This window comes from Furipterus horrens, unplaced genomic scaffold (assembly GCF_987537825.1).
Source record: "Furipterus horrens unplaced genomic scaffold, mFurHor1.1.pri manual_scaffold_12, whole genome shotgun sequence".
NCBI lineage: Eukaryota > Metazoa > Chordata > Mammalia > Chiroptera > Furipteridae > Furipterus > Furipterus horrens.
Window position 1 is genome coordinate 91,148,848 of NW_028327182.1, and position 15,838 is coordinate 91,164,685.

Consider the following 15,838-nt stretch of genomic DNA (forward strand, 5'->3'; position numbering starts at 1 on the left):
CTGGGTCTTTCCTGTTCACACTGACCTCCTCCAACAACAACCAAACTGAAGCCTGTTCCTTCTTTCAGCTCCGCAAGCCTGGCCAGTGACTTCAGGAAAAGGAGGAAGAGCGAGCCCGCCGTGGGGCCGCTGCGGGGCCTGGGGGACCCACGGGCAAGCAGGACCAGCCCCGTCCGGGCCGACCTCCCAGGCTCGAGCGCCACCCTGACACAGTCTTTCATTAGTTCTTCCCCTTCCTCCCCATCCAGAGCAAAAGGTAAACAGCAATAAACTGAGTGTAAACAAGTGACTCGTTTAAGCTTTAGCCTAGAGTCCCGTGGGACAGCTGGTCCAGTGATGACTACCCAGAGGTGGTTAGCATTTAAATATAGTTTTGGAACAATAGCTTTCTTCCTACACAGATTAACTCAGGTTGGTGGGCCACTTCAGCGGCGTAAAGGACCGTATTCATCTGTTAATACTTTTTTTCTTCTAAATATATCATTTGTGGTTTTGCGAGGGAATAGATTCAAAGTATCAAATAATTTATTGTCAGGCTATTAAAAGGTTACATTTATAAATATTTGCATGTTGTTAAATTTTTCTAATGTACGACTAGCAAAATTAATCAAATTTCTAGAATAGGGATTAGAAGTAGCAACAGAGGACATTGTGTCTAACACATAAACTGTTTTTTTTAATTATGTAATTCCAGATAAAATTTGTCTAACCTATAGCTAGCTTATAAGTCATTTCATCTGCTGTCTGTTTTGGTCAATAGTCATAGCTACAGTAGAATATCCACGTTCTGCATGTAACACAGTGTTCAACCCATGACAGTACAGTAGTAAGGACTTACTGGTTTTCAGCCATAATCATAAAATGTAGACATCACCAAGGCCCTTTCCTATGACCTGTGTCCTCTGGAAACTCAAAGCAAGTCACTCCTTCCAGTCTCTGAAACACTGTTGAGTTCCCTACTGCTCCTGTGACAGACACATTCCTAAGATGGACACTGAGGACCGAACTGGAGTCCCTAGGCACTTAGGTCCGTACCGAATGTGGGGCTCCACAGTCTCCTCAGCCCCCTGGGGCTGCAATAGAACCAAGAAGGGATCTGAAATGTGTGAAGAAAGCAACCTTTAACAGAAGTCACCGTGAAATAGCACAGCTTCAGCTACATGTACCAAGTATAGGCACTAAAAGTGATGCCACAGGGTAGTTCAAGGTGAGAGGTAGCTGGTTTGTGTGCAGAAGACAGGCTGGTTTTGCTGCGTAGGGTCTGGATAAACAAAAGATACTAGCTCTCTTCCATGCCCTCCTAAAACTGAATACTAACTGTTTCATGATACCTTTCCTTAAATTAACCAGGATACTTTTATCAGATTCTACTAACTTATGCAAACAAATATCTTAAGGTAACATACGGGCGATACAATGCCATTGGCCCATTACACTTGGATACCACCCAAACACAAGTTAAAAGAATTCTGATGGACTAAGATGTCTCTTTCCATCCTAGGGAGTGTTAAGCCAACCTCCTTTCCCAGATACTACATATCTACTTATGTGTTTACCTGCTTTTGTAGAGTTTGGGGAAGGTAATAAGGCAGGAGCTGTAAACAGAGCTATTTTCTTCCACTATGTTTATTTCTAAGAAGAAAATGTCCCATTAGACATATTTGGCCTCTTGCTTATTAATTACCTCAACAAAGCAAAAGAAAAGACTGTTTCCATACATGTTCCAAACTGAGGTCATGTTTAGCTCTCTATTATCAAACTGCAAATGAGTTTTTAAAGAGACCCTCCCTGGAAAAAAAGCAAGATGCCTTTATCTCCAATGACAGTTTTACATCATAGTCTGTTATCCTTGGGAGAACCTGCCTGACACAAGGTTCTAGGTAAAGCGATTAAAGAGGTAAATTAGTTTTATTTAAAGAGACGCTAGTTTTTGTTTTCTCGGGGAAATGTGAGCAGCAATAGTTCACAGCATCTTGATTTTGCCATTTTGGAAAATAGTTTGTCTTTTCCTATCTAATGCCCATGAAAAATTCATTAATATAGTTGTGGGAGTTTTAATTAAATGGAAATTTATAAATTATGCTTTATATCTGTTATATTTCAAACGAGATTCAAATCCTGCCCCTATGATGTTGATTAAATCTACATCACTTTGGACATTAACTGTTCAACATTTTAATTACTACCAGGTCACGGTATTAGCTTATAGACACTATTATATTTCAGGTGTATAATATTTGCAGAAAGATGTATAAAGTATTCAATAGAAACAGGGCTATTAACTGCACCCATTGCTTTGTATACGTGGTTTGGTAAACTCTAATACTGCATCTGTAAAGCTACAGTCATTGAAAAGGTACTATCGTGCCTAAGAATTAGAGCTTTTCCTGCGGAGCTGAAGCCTCGCGGGTACCGATCAGTGTCTAGGTTAAACTAGGCTGCCTTCTCTGTGCTGTGCTGTCTGATGCTAACTGACGTGCTCTCCTCCGTGTGAAACGTTTAACTTCTCCAAATGTCTCTCTTCCACCACGCTGCTCTGGATTAAAAGGTGGGGATGATAGCAAAATGTGTCCGTCCCTTTGCAGTTACGCAGGGCTGAGCAGCAACGCCTCCAACGAGGCGGAGGACTGTGACACTCACTCGCAGCACCTGGCCCTCCCGCGGGACTCTCAGAGGGCCGCCACCTTCAAGAACGGCTGGCAGATGGCCCGGCAGAACGCGGAGGTCTGGAGCAGCACCGAAGAAACGGTCTCCCCCAAAATCAGATCCCGCAGTTGCGATGACCTCCTCGACCACGGCGGCTGCGACAGCTTCCCGGACCCGCAGGCCAAGGCGGAGAGCATGGGGTCGCTGCTTTGCGACGAGGACCCCAAGGACAGCGGCCCCGGGCCCTGGGCGTCGCCCTACCTCCAGGACGGCCGATCGAGCCTTCGCCTGCGGTCTGCCCACAACGCCCCGGGCTTCCTCAAAATGTACAAGAAAATGCACCGCATTAACCGCAAGGACTTGATGACGTCCGAGGTGATGTGCTCCGTGAGGTCGAGAATCATGCAGTACGAGAAGGAGCCGCCGAGCGCGGGCCTGCTGCACGGGTGGAGCCAGTCCTCCATCGAGGAGGTGCCCAGGGACGTGGTCCCCACCCGCATCTCCGAGTTCGAGAAGCTGATTCAGAAGTCCAAGTCCATGCCAAATTTAGGAGACGACATGCTGTCGCCTGTATCCCTGGAGCCGCCACCGAATGGTTTATGTGCCAAGAGGCGGTTTTCCATCGAGTCTTTGCTGGAGGAAGAAAGTCAGAGCAGACGTCCTTGCCAGGCGCCACAGAGCTACACGTCGCAAACCCTGGTGCCGATCCACATTGAAGTCACCAGTGACGAGCCCCCGAGAACTCACGTGGAGTTTTCCGACAGCGACCAGGACGGGGTGGTGTCGGACCACAGTGATTACATCCACGTGGAAGGGTCGTCCTTCTGCAGCGAGAGTGACTTCGATCACTTTTCTTTCACGTCCTCGGAAAGTTTTTATGGGTCTGGCCACCATCACCACCACCACCACCGGCACCTCATCAGCTCCTGCAAAGGCCGATGCCCTGCCTCCTACACCCGTTTTACCACGATGTTAAAACACGAACGCGCTAAACATGAAAATACCGACGAGCCCAAAAGACAAGAACTGGACCCCGGCCTTTCCAAACTTGCGTTCCTAGTCAGTCCCGTGCCTTTCCGGAAGAAAAAAAATTTGACTCCCAAAAAACAGACTGAAAAGGCAAAATGTAAAAAGTCTGTCTTTGAGGCTCTGGACTCTGCCCTTAAAGACATCTGTGACCAAATTAAGGCTGAAAAGAGAAGGGGGAGTTTGCCAGACAACAGTATATTGCACCGTCTTGTCAGTGAACTGATGCCTGACGTCCCGGAAAGGAACTCATCACTTAAGGCTCTGAAAAGGAGCCCCAGGCACCAGCCTTCCCACCCACTGCCTCACGATGGTGCTGCCCACTGTCCGTGGTACCAAAACGACTGTGGGAGACTGCCTCACAGCGCCTCTCTCCAAGGCGTGGACACCAATCACAACTACCGCCACCAAGCCCACGAGCGGGCCCTGAGTCTCCAAGGTGGATGACCCTTTCCTTGTCTCTCCTTCTGGTGCAGACAGCCACCCTCCAGTTCCTCCCCTGTCCATCCCCGCATCTCATCACCCCTGAGCTGTGAGACCACGTGGCCTCACGGTTGTGCAGACATGTCTTGCTGAGTAGTTCCCATCTGCCCATGTGATACTTGGACTTCATGTGTGGCTTAAAGTGATCATCAATTCACAAAAATTTACTCATTCAAACTCGAAAGGGAACACGATTTTGTAGCTTACCGTTAGGGTTGAAACAGCTGTTAGTCACAGTGACGCAAGAAATTAAACATTTTAGCAATTTAAAAAGATTTCTAGACAAATTATAATTGAATATCAGTATCCTTAAGAGATTAAAAACTGCATTAGTTCTTATTGTTGGAAACTGAGTCAATAGTTTAACAGTCTTTTCCTTGATTTTTTTAACTTTGTAGTCATTCACCGAATAAATAATCTGCGCATATTCTATTTAGAAGATATTATACCAAAACAGGAAGGAAAACTGCAATATGTAATGAAGTAATTGATGGACGATTAAAAGAGACTAGGATTTGTTTATCATTTTCTCCATTTCAAGGACACAATTGGGATAAAATTTTTGTGAATGTATCTTTAAGCTGTATATATATAAAAGTTTCATTTCCATCACTCATCGTATTCATTTCCTCTTCCATTCCATGACTTAATTCATTTATTTTCTATTTCTGCTCAAACAATTCTATATTGACATTTGAATTGGACCACTGAGTTTAAAAGTGACTCTCCATTTGCATCGATAGAGTATCTCCTCGAAGTGGGAAGAGAAAGACGAATAATAATGCAGATGCAGAGAACATTTTTTTGAGGTTTATATAACTGAAAAGTACAAGGTGTTTTGATATATGTATACAATTATTTTCATAAATTTTTAAGGTGCCTCTGTTTCCTATGTAAATTTTAAGAAGTTGAAATAAACAATCCAGGCTAAAACTTGGATCATCCATCAACAGAGAGCTTTCTATACACCAGACACTGCAAAATGTTTTACATACATTATCTAATTAATACCGGCATAAACCTAGGTTATAGGTATTATTATAAGCACTGTTTTATAATTAAGGAAACTGTAACTATCGTGTAACTCATATCCCAGCTGCTGTAAGTAGACAATTCTTCCTTGTCATCAAAATAGTCAAAACCTTTAAACAATGTGTTCTTTTGATTAATCAGCACTTTTCATTCCTTTACAGATGGAATAGCTGATCTTTAATGTTTCTTGTTATTCAATATAACAAAATTTATTAAAGGGAGAAGAGAAAGAGTTGATAAGCTTTGGCCCAGCTAGACTGGTACAATTTTATAACATAGGCTGCTGGAATACTTTCAGCCTCTAGTTATATTTCCACATGTAAATGTGGAAGGTATAAGATACCATGAAGAGACCCTTGCAATCATAATTCTGTAAAGTAATTAATGATTTATACTTTGTTTTAAAGGATCCAAAAACAATTCAATATTTCCTAAGCAAGTTGGCAACTGATAGGATATTTTCTGTTTAGAGAATTTTTGTCTTCTTGTTTCTTGGAATAAATATTTACTTTCTGATAAGATGGTCGAGCACAAAGAAAGAATAGGGAGAAGGCCTTTTAAGCATTCAGCCTCAAGATGACATCTCAAGACTTAATAAATATTTAAAAATAGAAAGAGAGAGAGAAATGGGCATGATCACAGCTCTAGCATCATCATACTTTATTTTTCTCTTCCTTTTTATTGTTTGCTAGATTCTTACATTGTTATTCCACAGATGTTTCAGTTTCTATAAGTTATTTCCATTCTCCCTCTTCTGTGGATCTTCTAACAGTAATTATAAATTGGAAGCAAAAGAAGAGAAATTTGAAAATATTACAAAGTCTTTGAGATGAAAAATCCTTCCAACTATGAACCTTCTGAACCAGATGCTGCTGTATGGACTATACAGCAATATAACACTTATGTTTATTTGTACGATTATAATATTTGTGCAACCTCATGTATTTTTCCTTTTGAGAAGCTCTGTTTTTGTGTCTCACATCAACTCTGATTACCCATGCTCTCCATTGTGGTGTCTTTCCATACTTAAGGGGGAAAATGGTTGCCACCAGGGAAAATGGCCAAGCAAGTTTGCTTTTAATAGGTGGACGCTCACTCTGGCCCTGTCCTTTCCAATAGACCGTGAGTCCCCTAGAAGTTACTCATCCACTCTGCCTGACCTGGGGAGAAGTGCGCCGAGGGAAAGAAGGGGAACTCCAGAAAAAGAGGTACGTCGTTCAATAGCATTTGAGTGTTTGGTTGGGTTTTTTTTTTTTTTTTTTTTTTTTTTGAACAAGATACTTGATAAAGCACTTGCCAGTCCAAGTTACATCCAAAATCAGTAAAGAGCCTAGATTAAAAACATAAAAATGACAGTAGAGAAACTTAGGACCGTCTCCGTGGAGCCTGAGCAAAGGACCAGAGCAGTGCGCATTCTGGCCCTCGCTGCAGACCTTCCCCAGCTGTGGTCCAGCTGTGGCAGTGAGGCCTCTCTGCACTTTGACCTCACACCTGTGGATTCCCAGCTGTGGTCTAATAGAGCCCTGAGCTGGGCCACTTGAGGATGAAGTAAGTTTCACCCTTGTACAAATTCCTAGCCCAGTGATGTAAGGGAGAGCGTTAGGTCAATTGTATTGCAAATCAGTACAAAGTCTACATAAATCATTTTTGCTGTCCTGCTTCTGTTGGAGAGGATCCCTCAAAAACCGTGGTCCCTGGGAACCAGCTACCGACTGGCTCTTTGACCAATGCCCTGAGCCAGGGCTACAGCTCTCGCTGGCACTACCTCGGAGCCATGGAGGTTTGATGGAGTCTGAAAGTGGTCTTGGACTGGAAGCCACTCCTGGAGTATCTCTATGGGTGTCTGATAAAGGACAAAATGACACCTAGGACAGAATCCTGGGGGCATTTCATTCCCCTATTCTGGGGTTCATCTACCTTAGTTACTAAGATAAAGTAGGATATTCAATAGTTATGGTGAATAAGCACCTATTATAGTCCTGCTATAGCTTAAATATCCAAATGAAGAACTGATTGGCTTATTCATAACTTGCATATAGAATTTACATTGTGTATTTTTCATCATTCCTTGAGGTTTTACTTCTCTCTAATTCACATGAAACTGCTTTCTTGTAGGAAATCCAAATTTTAAGTTAGTGCTCATCATTTGCCTTCCTTTTCAGAAATTGCCTGCAAAAGCTGTCTATGATTTTAAGGCTCAGACATCTAAGTAAGTAAGATAAGTATTCATCATATGACTTAAGTTGGCTTTAAATATTTTAGTAATACTTTAAGACATAAATATTGCGATGGGATGTGTCACAAATAATTCAGCAACCCACTCTAATTAAATGGTTGTTTCTGAATTAATTGGGATGTGGGTGATTTTATTTTGGGTTTAGTTGAGAATCATCGAGTCTTAAATCACACTAAATATATTACAGCACAATGAATTCAAAGGGTGGGTAAACAAAATGGAAATTAAGAATCTTTGTTTCTAGAATTATCATGTCAAGAAGGAACTAAAAATAAAGTGTTGCAGAGTAATTAACACTTCCTGGGAGAATTTGATAACATTTATTTATCTAATTATATCAACAATAGTTTGTGGGGTTTTAGACTAGAACTGTACAAAGATTCTTCTAGTAAAATCTCCATGTCTCAACCCTCAAAGCTGAGAGAGTCTGAGCAAACTTCTCACCTGTGGTCTTTTCATACTCCTGCATTGTAAATTTTTTTTTTTTTTAACCTTTTTTCTTTAGGACCCTGTTAATCAGATGGGCACGTGGCTCAGGAAAGTTAGTACTAAGTACTTGAGTAAGATCAGATGGGAGAGTCTTATCAATGGCCTCTATTCAAAACGGGGGGGCAGGGGGGTCTGAACTTATCAAAGTGGAACTTAGAAATTCTAGCTCTGAGATACGAGGGCCACAATTTTGAAAACTCTTAAGTGTGACTACTATCCTTTATCTAGGTGATTTCAAATTTTTAAATACTCAGCCTTTACAAATAGAAAATACTTTTCATAATTAAAAGAAATATAATTAGTTGTCTCTAATTTACAAATTTGTTTTCTTTTTCAAAGCTAAGCTTCCTAATCTCTTTTGCATACCTGGCACAAAGAAAACTCCTGGGTTGTAAACAAGAAGTACTTTGTTTTGTTTTGTTTTTTTGTTTTCTACATCAGGCACGTGCATCAGAGAGGGAGGTAGTGTGTTAGGATATAAGGTTCTTTGAATCTTCTTTGTCTTCAGGGTTACTGAAAATTCAATGCCCTTTCAATGTGAAGGTTTATCCTTCTAACTGTGTAATAATTCTTTTAATATGCAATGCTTATTTCAATTAATTCTTTTAATCAATAAGAAATAATTCAATACCTCTCTCCATTAAATATTTCACATACAGAAGTGATCCAACTCAAGATTTGAGAGAAACTCTGGGTCCCTCAGAATGGATGAAGAAACTACTCACACACTTACCATCTGAGGAAGGAAGGGAGGGATTTTCTTCTGAGGAAAATCACCCCGTTTCTTTATTAGCCAGGGTTTTTATCTACTTTCTACGTGGGAAATGCCTAAGGAAAACATGCAACCCTTCCCAAATGGTTGGGAGTGATAACAAAGGGAAATGCAGATCAATACAGGGTTGAAAGGCCCAGGTATTTTACACAAGGTCACAAACATTTCCTCTCACTTAATCGTTCTGTTTTTCACATTCTACTGACAAGGATTTGGGGCTGTTTAGAGAAAAACAGAGCAGGTTTCCTTTTCCTTAAAAGCCACTTTGCATTTCTATTCTACCTTTAAAATCCCCGGAGGGTGGGATTCATAGCAAGCACGAAAGACAAAAACCAGCTGGTTAAGACCCAGGGCCAGGCTCCACACAGCTGTCAAAGTCTTTTGAACCATGCCTGCCTGTGTCCCACAAAGATTCTGAACTAAACAATGCAGAGGATTTGGCACAGGAAGGCAGATGTGTAGGGAAGTGGGGATCTTGGGAAAATCCATGAAAAAATGACCTCCGACAAAAACACAATTGTAAAGGCAAAACACAATCGCCTGCATAAGGAGGCCACAAAAACTGACCAAGTGAAGGTGAGAACTTCATCACAGGCTACTCAGAATGAGTAATGTCTTTATAATGTAAAATTAAATACCCAAATATACCTAATGTCTTCTCAGAAAGAGCCCAAACAGAAAAGCATAGCATCTTGAAAATATTTTTATTCTTAAAAAAAAAAAAGTAAGGAAGAGAACAAGCAATCTGTGTGTGTCTTTGCACACAAAATTTTATCTTTGTGCTCCACTGAGAAGTACAGGAGTAAAGATCTTCTCTGTTTCACAAATTAAATTCCTCATCAAGATAGCCTACTTCAATGCTTGTCAATCAGCTTTAAAAATCCACAAATAAATTCTTTTTTTCTGTTGGCATTTCTGTGTTAAGGAAAATTATATTTATTTCCCTTACTGTAAGCTTTAGCATGTGAAAAGCAAGAGAGAGTGAGAAGTAACTAACGAGCTCCCTAGCTCACTAGCTTCGGGAGGAAAACGACGTCAATACAAAATTAATCCATTATTATGCCAAGCTTTATAACTTCTTTGCTATAAACTAATGATTAGATAGCCATAGCCTGACCCAACCTTTACGCTTCATATTAATCTACCTGTGATTTATAGTAGACATGATGTTTCTACCAGCTCTTCTTGAAATCATTTCTAACGTTATAATGTTATAAGTGAATCCTCAGAATTTGTAAGGAAAATCCTTATCCAACTGGGAAGTATATCTTGCAGTCAAATGCAGGTCTAGTGACCTTAAGAATAATTGCTCTATATCAAGAAAAACCATTTGGACGTGTGTCTTCCAGGGAGCTGTCGTTTAAGAAAGGAGATACTGTCTACATCCTCAGGAAAATCGATCAGAATTGGTATGAGGGAGAACACCGTGGGAGAGTGGGCATTTTCCCAATCACATACGTAGAGGTGAGTCCTTTGCCCTTCCTGCTCATGGGGTCGCTAATTCCAAAGTCCTCGCAGGCGAAGAATAAAGGACTGTTTTCCTCCTAGAAACTCACGCCTCCTGAAAAAGCGCAGCCCGCAAGGCCGCCTCCCCCGGCGCAGCCTGGAGAAATCGGAGAAGCTATCGCCAAATATAATTTCAACGCCGACACAAACGTGGAGCTGTCATTGAGAAAGGTAACCTGGCTGCTTTCTTCCTGGGTGCGATCGAAAGGAAGCTGGTGTATTTTCAAAACTGAAATAGGCTTTCTTCCTCCTTAGACATTTCTGTGTTTTCCCCTAAAGGGCAAAGGACTCCCTAAGGCTGCCCTGAGTCACTGTTTCCTCCCGCCCCACATCCAAAGGAGGCCCTCCATGAGACTCAAAGCTTCTCAGAGAGACTTGCCCTCCAAGGTGTAGCCTGGGAGCCCCCTTGCCCCCTTCCCCGATCCTCTCCAAGGGGGGCCTCAGCCTGAACATCACATAGTTATTCTTGCCATCAAAAGCAAACGCACTTTAATATACTTCAAAATATTGTTCTACTGCCTCATCATTCGATTTTTTAACGAATGATACTTATTTTTATCTTAGAATCAAGGAAAGTCCCTAAAGTAATGAAGGTATTTCTTCCTGGGGAGCGTTTTCCCTTCTTTAGGCCTCACGATTGACCCAAATTTCACTAGTGACCTACCCAATTCTAGTTACTCTTCTTCCCAATATGGAAATGAACTCTGTAACTTGCTACTTTACACAGATTCAATGGACTAGTCTCACTGTTTGCTGAGTGACTGTGTATGTGTGTTTGAGGTTACTGTATGTGTGCCCCCAACCCAGACTAGATAGTAGTAACCTGCAGGGGGGCTCCAGAACCTCTCCCACCTATTGGTGAACCCCTAGCCAGGAGCAATTAAGGAAATACTGTGTCCCTGTCCTGGCTCTAGACCCTCATCTCCTTCTCCCCTTGGAGTCCTGGCTGCGCCTCGCCAACTGATTCTCTGCCACCCTCCAAGCTGCGACAGAGCATCCCATGAGCTGCATCAGTTTAGGTTTCATACTTTAGAGAGAAGCTTCTGCCAATGCAACTCATAGCTCGAGCAAAAGCCTAGCAACAGCCTCAGCTTGGTGTATGACCGAGAAAATCGGTGCAATTTTAAGACACAGGGAGATTCACTTTGCTTTGGTACGTTCTGCTCAGTGGCGGTGGGATGGTCTGTATAAACCACCCGGCATTTTGGCAAAAAGAGAAACTTCACCTTGAGTGCCACCTGAAAAAGGCCTTCCTACTCTACTGAAGTTTTGACCTGTGTCACCTCTATGGTCCTATCAGGTGCAACTGCCCAAACTTCCATATGATCTGCTGGATGTAGCTGCAGAGTTTTACTGTTTAACCACATCCTGCCTATTTATTTCTGGGCCCCATGTGGTTTTGAGTTAAAATTTAAATTGTGTTTGGTGGCATTAGCTTGATCACTGCAGGGAGGGGGAATACTGTTTGTAGAAATTTCTATCATTCCACAAGCCAGGGGTTGTACAAAAATATTTAATGACCACTGTGGCATGACCCTCAGTCATTCAGACTAGATGCTGGCATTAACCCTGTCCTGATACAGACCAGGTGGGTGTCAGCCGTGGCCACAGCGACAGAGTATCTCGGGTGCTACCGCTGCCCCACCTCATGAGTTTCACCCCCTGTTAGGAATTAGCACGTACAGGTTAAATAGGAAAGACAGCATGCATTCAGCTCCGTCCCTTGTGGAGATGGATTTCCGCAGCCCATTTCAGACACGCCATCACCGAGAGCTGAGTCATGCTTTTCTGAGGCTCTCCCTAGGATGATGCTACTGTCTCGACACATTGCCCATTAAACCATCTGCTTCGTAACATAACTTACACAGTCATTTCCCAGGGTTCCAGTGGGAACACGTATAAGCCCATTCGCATTAGCTAAGCAGCCTTATGGAAGGGTGTCATGAATGGATGATTAAACTGATAAGCTGTAATTTGGGAATGAACTCTGAGACTTCAGTTGTGTTCTTCTGACTAAATAAAACTGGAGGTGTAAAACTCCCACGTGGGAAGCTATTGTTTATTAGAAAACATTGACAGTTATATTTTTTTATGTGATCATATCTCTACTTATAATGCATTTTCCTAATATTCATTACAGGGAGATAGAGTTATTCTTCTCAAAAGAGTTGATCAAAACTGGTATGAAGGTAAAATTCCAGGAACCAACAGACAAGGCATCTTCCCTGTTTCCTATGTAGAAGTCGTCAAGAGGAACGCAACCAAAGGCGCTGAGGATTACCCAGACCCTCCAATACCCCACAGCTATTCGAGTGATAGAATCCACAGCCTGAGTTCACATAAGGTAAGAAGACGTTTCGCATATTAGTATAGCATTGGAGAGCTTGGGGTAAGATACTCAATAGGTGACTTCAGGGCAGTAGACTAGAACATCATCTTTATCGCGAAGCAAAAGGCTTACAGGCCATGTTTCTAAGTGTGACTGACAAATCCAGACAATATAATTTAATTTTTCCTATGGGTGCTGGCATAAAGGTTTAATGCTTGATTTTTTAAAATATTAGTATCATAAGACCCTATATGATCTATATATACACATATTGAATAAATATATCTACTTTCTGAAAACTCAATTTTTTGAAATAAATTTTTTCTAAAACTTAATTTCATTTATATATGTACATTTTCTATAGATTATATGTATACATATTTATGTATCTATGTATATGTACACATGCATCTATAGATAAATCAATAGATCCCAAAATGGTTTGTTTCAAATACTACACGGAACTAGGTGGAAAAAAATCTATAAAAGCCTTGGGGTTTTTTAATATAGAAAGAGAAATCAGGTAAACTTTTAAAATTAAACCTGTAAGTCAATTTGTGAGTTTGAATGGAAATGTCATTGGTCATCAGAAGTCCTCATGTGTATTTCATTAGTTTTAGGTTAACTATGTGCCAATGGTATTATGTCCCATGAGCCAGTGACTAAAGACGATCATCTTTCCCAATATCTAGTCTGAAAAAGGAACTGGTTACTTAGGAAACGCTAGGCTATTATTTCCTTTACTCTTAATGTGAATTGTCTTCTTAATTTTCTGTTAAGTTATCATACAGTGTGTTCTTCTTATGGACAGTGTTTAGGGACTTCTTTCTCCTTCTCATTAACCTCCAAGTACAAAACTTTAAGTTACCAAAGGAATTAGTTCCAAAATATTGTAAGTACTTCCCAACATTTAAAAAAATGTACGGAGTTGCGTAATTTATTAATTATTTTAATAAACAGTTAAGGTCAAGGCTAGGACATGGGAGAATAAACCATCTAGAGCTAGCAAAATAATATCAACATGTCAGACATTATGAAAGTGTACAGTCATTCCATGTCGCAATGCAAGATCGCTTCAAGAGAGCATCCACAGTGACCTAAAGTACTTGACAATGAGCCTTCAAATCTTACACAAGTAGATAATCTAAGAATCTCCGATTTTAAAAGAAGCATTTTCATTTAAAATGGCTAAAGCTAGGCATTATATTTATTCTACTTCTTTTTGAAGACTGGGTCTTAGTTGCAGGGTAATTACTCTCAATCCTTTGTCATTGGATAATGGGACTGCTACCATCCAGTTTGGTTTGATGGGTTATAAAGTTTTCCAGAATCTTCTTGACTATATTTACTTCACTACCAGAGCTTAGCATCTAGAGATCAACATTCTTTCTTCAGTAGTTCCGACCGATAGATGAAAAGATAAGAACCTTCATCTGTATCTTTGGCTTATCCACTATTCAGTCCTCTTAAACGGACTACCAGATAAATTTCAAAGCAACTACACCTTCACATAATATTTTGTAAGAAAGAATAAGCATGTATCCACAAAGGCTTATTTTAACATTGAAGAAATTCATCCGTAGTGTTCCAATAAATATTGGCAATGTAATATTTTAGATCACAACATTTTAATCTTTGTTGTGGATATGATTTAATTGGATTTTCAGTTTCCTAACTTTTTTCTTAGAATACAGGATGTTACATTTTATAAATAGAGAAATGTACAAATTTCACTATTAACTACTTGGTGTTTTATTCTCACTGCTGGGGGAAAATATGTTGAAAAGCTAACATCTATCATTTGAAAAAAATACGTAATGGTTTTATTCCATCTGATAATCTACACTGTGATGTGACTGACTCAATGAAAGAAACTTCTACTAGTGCTGAGCACCATGATTTTCAGAAAAAGGACTTATAAAATCCTTTTTTTTTTATTTCTTTTTTATTTTTTTTTATTTCTTTGGTTTTTCGATTACAGTTGTCCCCTTTTCCCCTAATTTCTCTCCCCCACCCTATAAAATCCTTTTAGACAGTGACATCCTACATATGTTACATGTCCTGTTTTCTAACTGATATTTGCAAATAAAAGAAGGAAGTTATTGAGTGATCTATGAACCACTCCTTGACACACTCAAATCACATTTCTTGATGTCCTGTATTTTAGGGGCCACTCAAATGTAAGTTGATAATATCTCTGACATTCCTGCTTCAGAATCCAATTCTTATGCTTCTGGAAGCTAATTGTATAATTTTTGTATTATAGGTATATTTTTGTGATATGGGTGTCCCAGGATACTTAATTTGACTTGCAGTGGAAACAGGTCCATTGTGAAGCTAAGCACTTTGAACCTGTTAACATATATCAGCAACTGTGGTGGTTACAACACTGGGACAATAATAGAGATGGGGGAGTAGTGATGATAACAGAATTGGAAGGGCTTTCCTTCTCGTCATAATAGTCCCGTCCATGAGAAAAGTGAACGTGCCAAGTAATAGTCTTGAATTATTATAGATTTCACAGACTTTCCAAATCTATTATTGTGTTCGTAGCATAGGGCATAAAAAAGGACTTTGGCCAATAAGAGAACTCCTCTAGGCTCTCAAGACTTAGGTCATTTGTATCTTATTAAAAATTAAATATACACAGGACTTGCTGGGAGAGTCTCTCTCCAGTAACAGACCGCATGTGTAGCATCCCTTTATTTCAGGTGCTCAGCAGCCTTTAGCCCTGAATCTCCTGTAAGATGCTCACGTGAGCGTTAGGACCCTTTGTTCCATTCATCCCACCATGTGGTCACATGACCTATGTCCTTGTTTTAAAAAAAACAGCTAAGTGAATCCTATTAACGCCCCGTTGCTGTGGTTGGACACAAAAGTCCAAAGTTAAGTGGGGGTGCTCTGTGCGCCGAGACATACTAGGCCCTGGGACCCGGAAGGCTGAACACGTGCGTGCAGGCTCAGCCTGATGAACCAACTAGAATGTACAGCTCCAAAATCTCTCTTGAAGATTTTTTTCTTTCCAAACCAAAACCATCTACTTGGGAAGAATTAAAGTCAAATGTCACCCACAACCTCTCTCAAGGCCGTCGTATGTGTGGCATGCATCACTCTTTACAGTCCACAAGCAATCGATGTGTGTAGTAGAGTGTCACCAGGCAGTGCTCCTAGAACTTCAAGTGAATTTATATAAAAATTCTGTTTTGTTTAATTTATCCAGAATATACCAATAATATTAAGACACACAGAGATATATTTTTACTTCAGAAGATTAAGTTTCATAAATTACACCTCCCCAGGTTTACCTAAAATGGCAAGC

At 40.6% G+C, this 15,838-nt stretch overlaps 1 protein-coding gene across 1 annotated transcript in view; it reads left to right on the plus strand.

Moving 5' to 3' along the window:
* Positions 1-15,838, plus strand: part of SORBS2 (sorbin and SH3 domain containing 2) — a 149,268-nt gene that overhangs the window by 116,075 nt on the left and 17,355 nt on the right. The window contains exons 18-24 of the mRNA XM_090258554.1: positions 69-256; positions 2,549-4,111; positions 6,307-6,395; positions 7,350-7,396; positions 10,034-10,148; positions 10,233-10,361; positions 12,331-12,534. Of these exons, the coding sequence (XP_090114680.1) occupies positions 69-256; positions 2,549-4,111; positions 6,307-6,395; positions 7,350-7,396; positions 10,034-10,148; positions 10,233-10,361; positions 12,331-12,534 (2,335 nt within the window). The remainder of the gene's footprint in view (positions 1-68; positions 257-2,548; positions 4,112-6,306; positions 6,396-7,349; positions 7,397-10,033; positions 10,149-10,232; positions 10,362-12,330; positions 12,535-15,838) is intronic.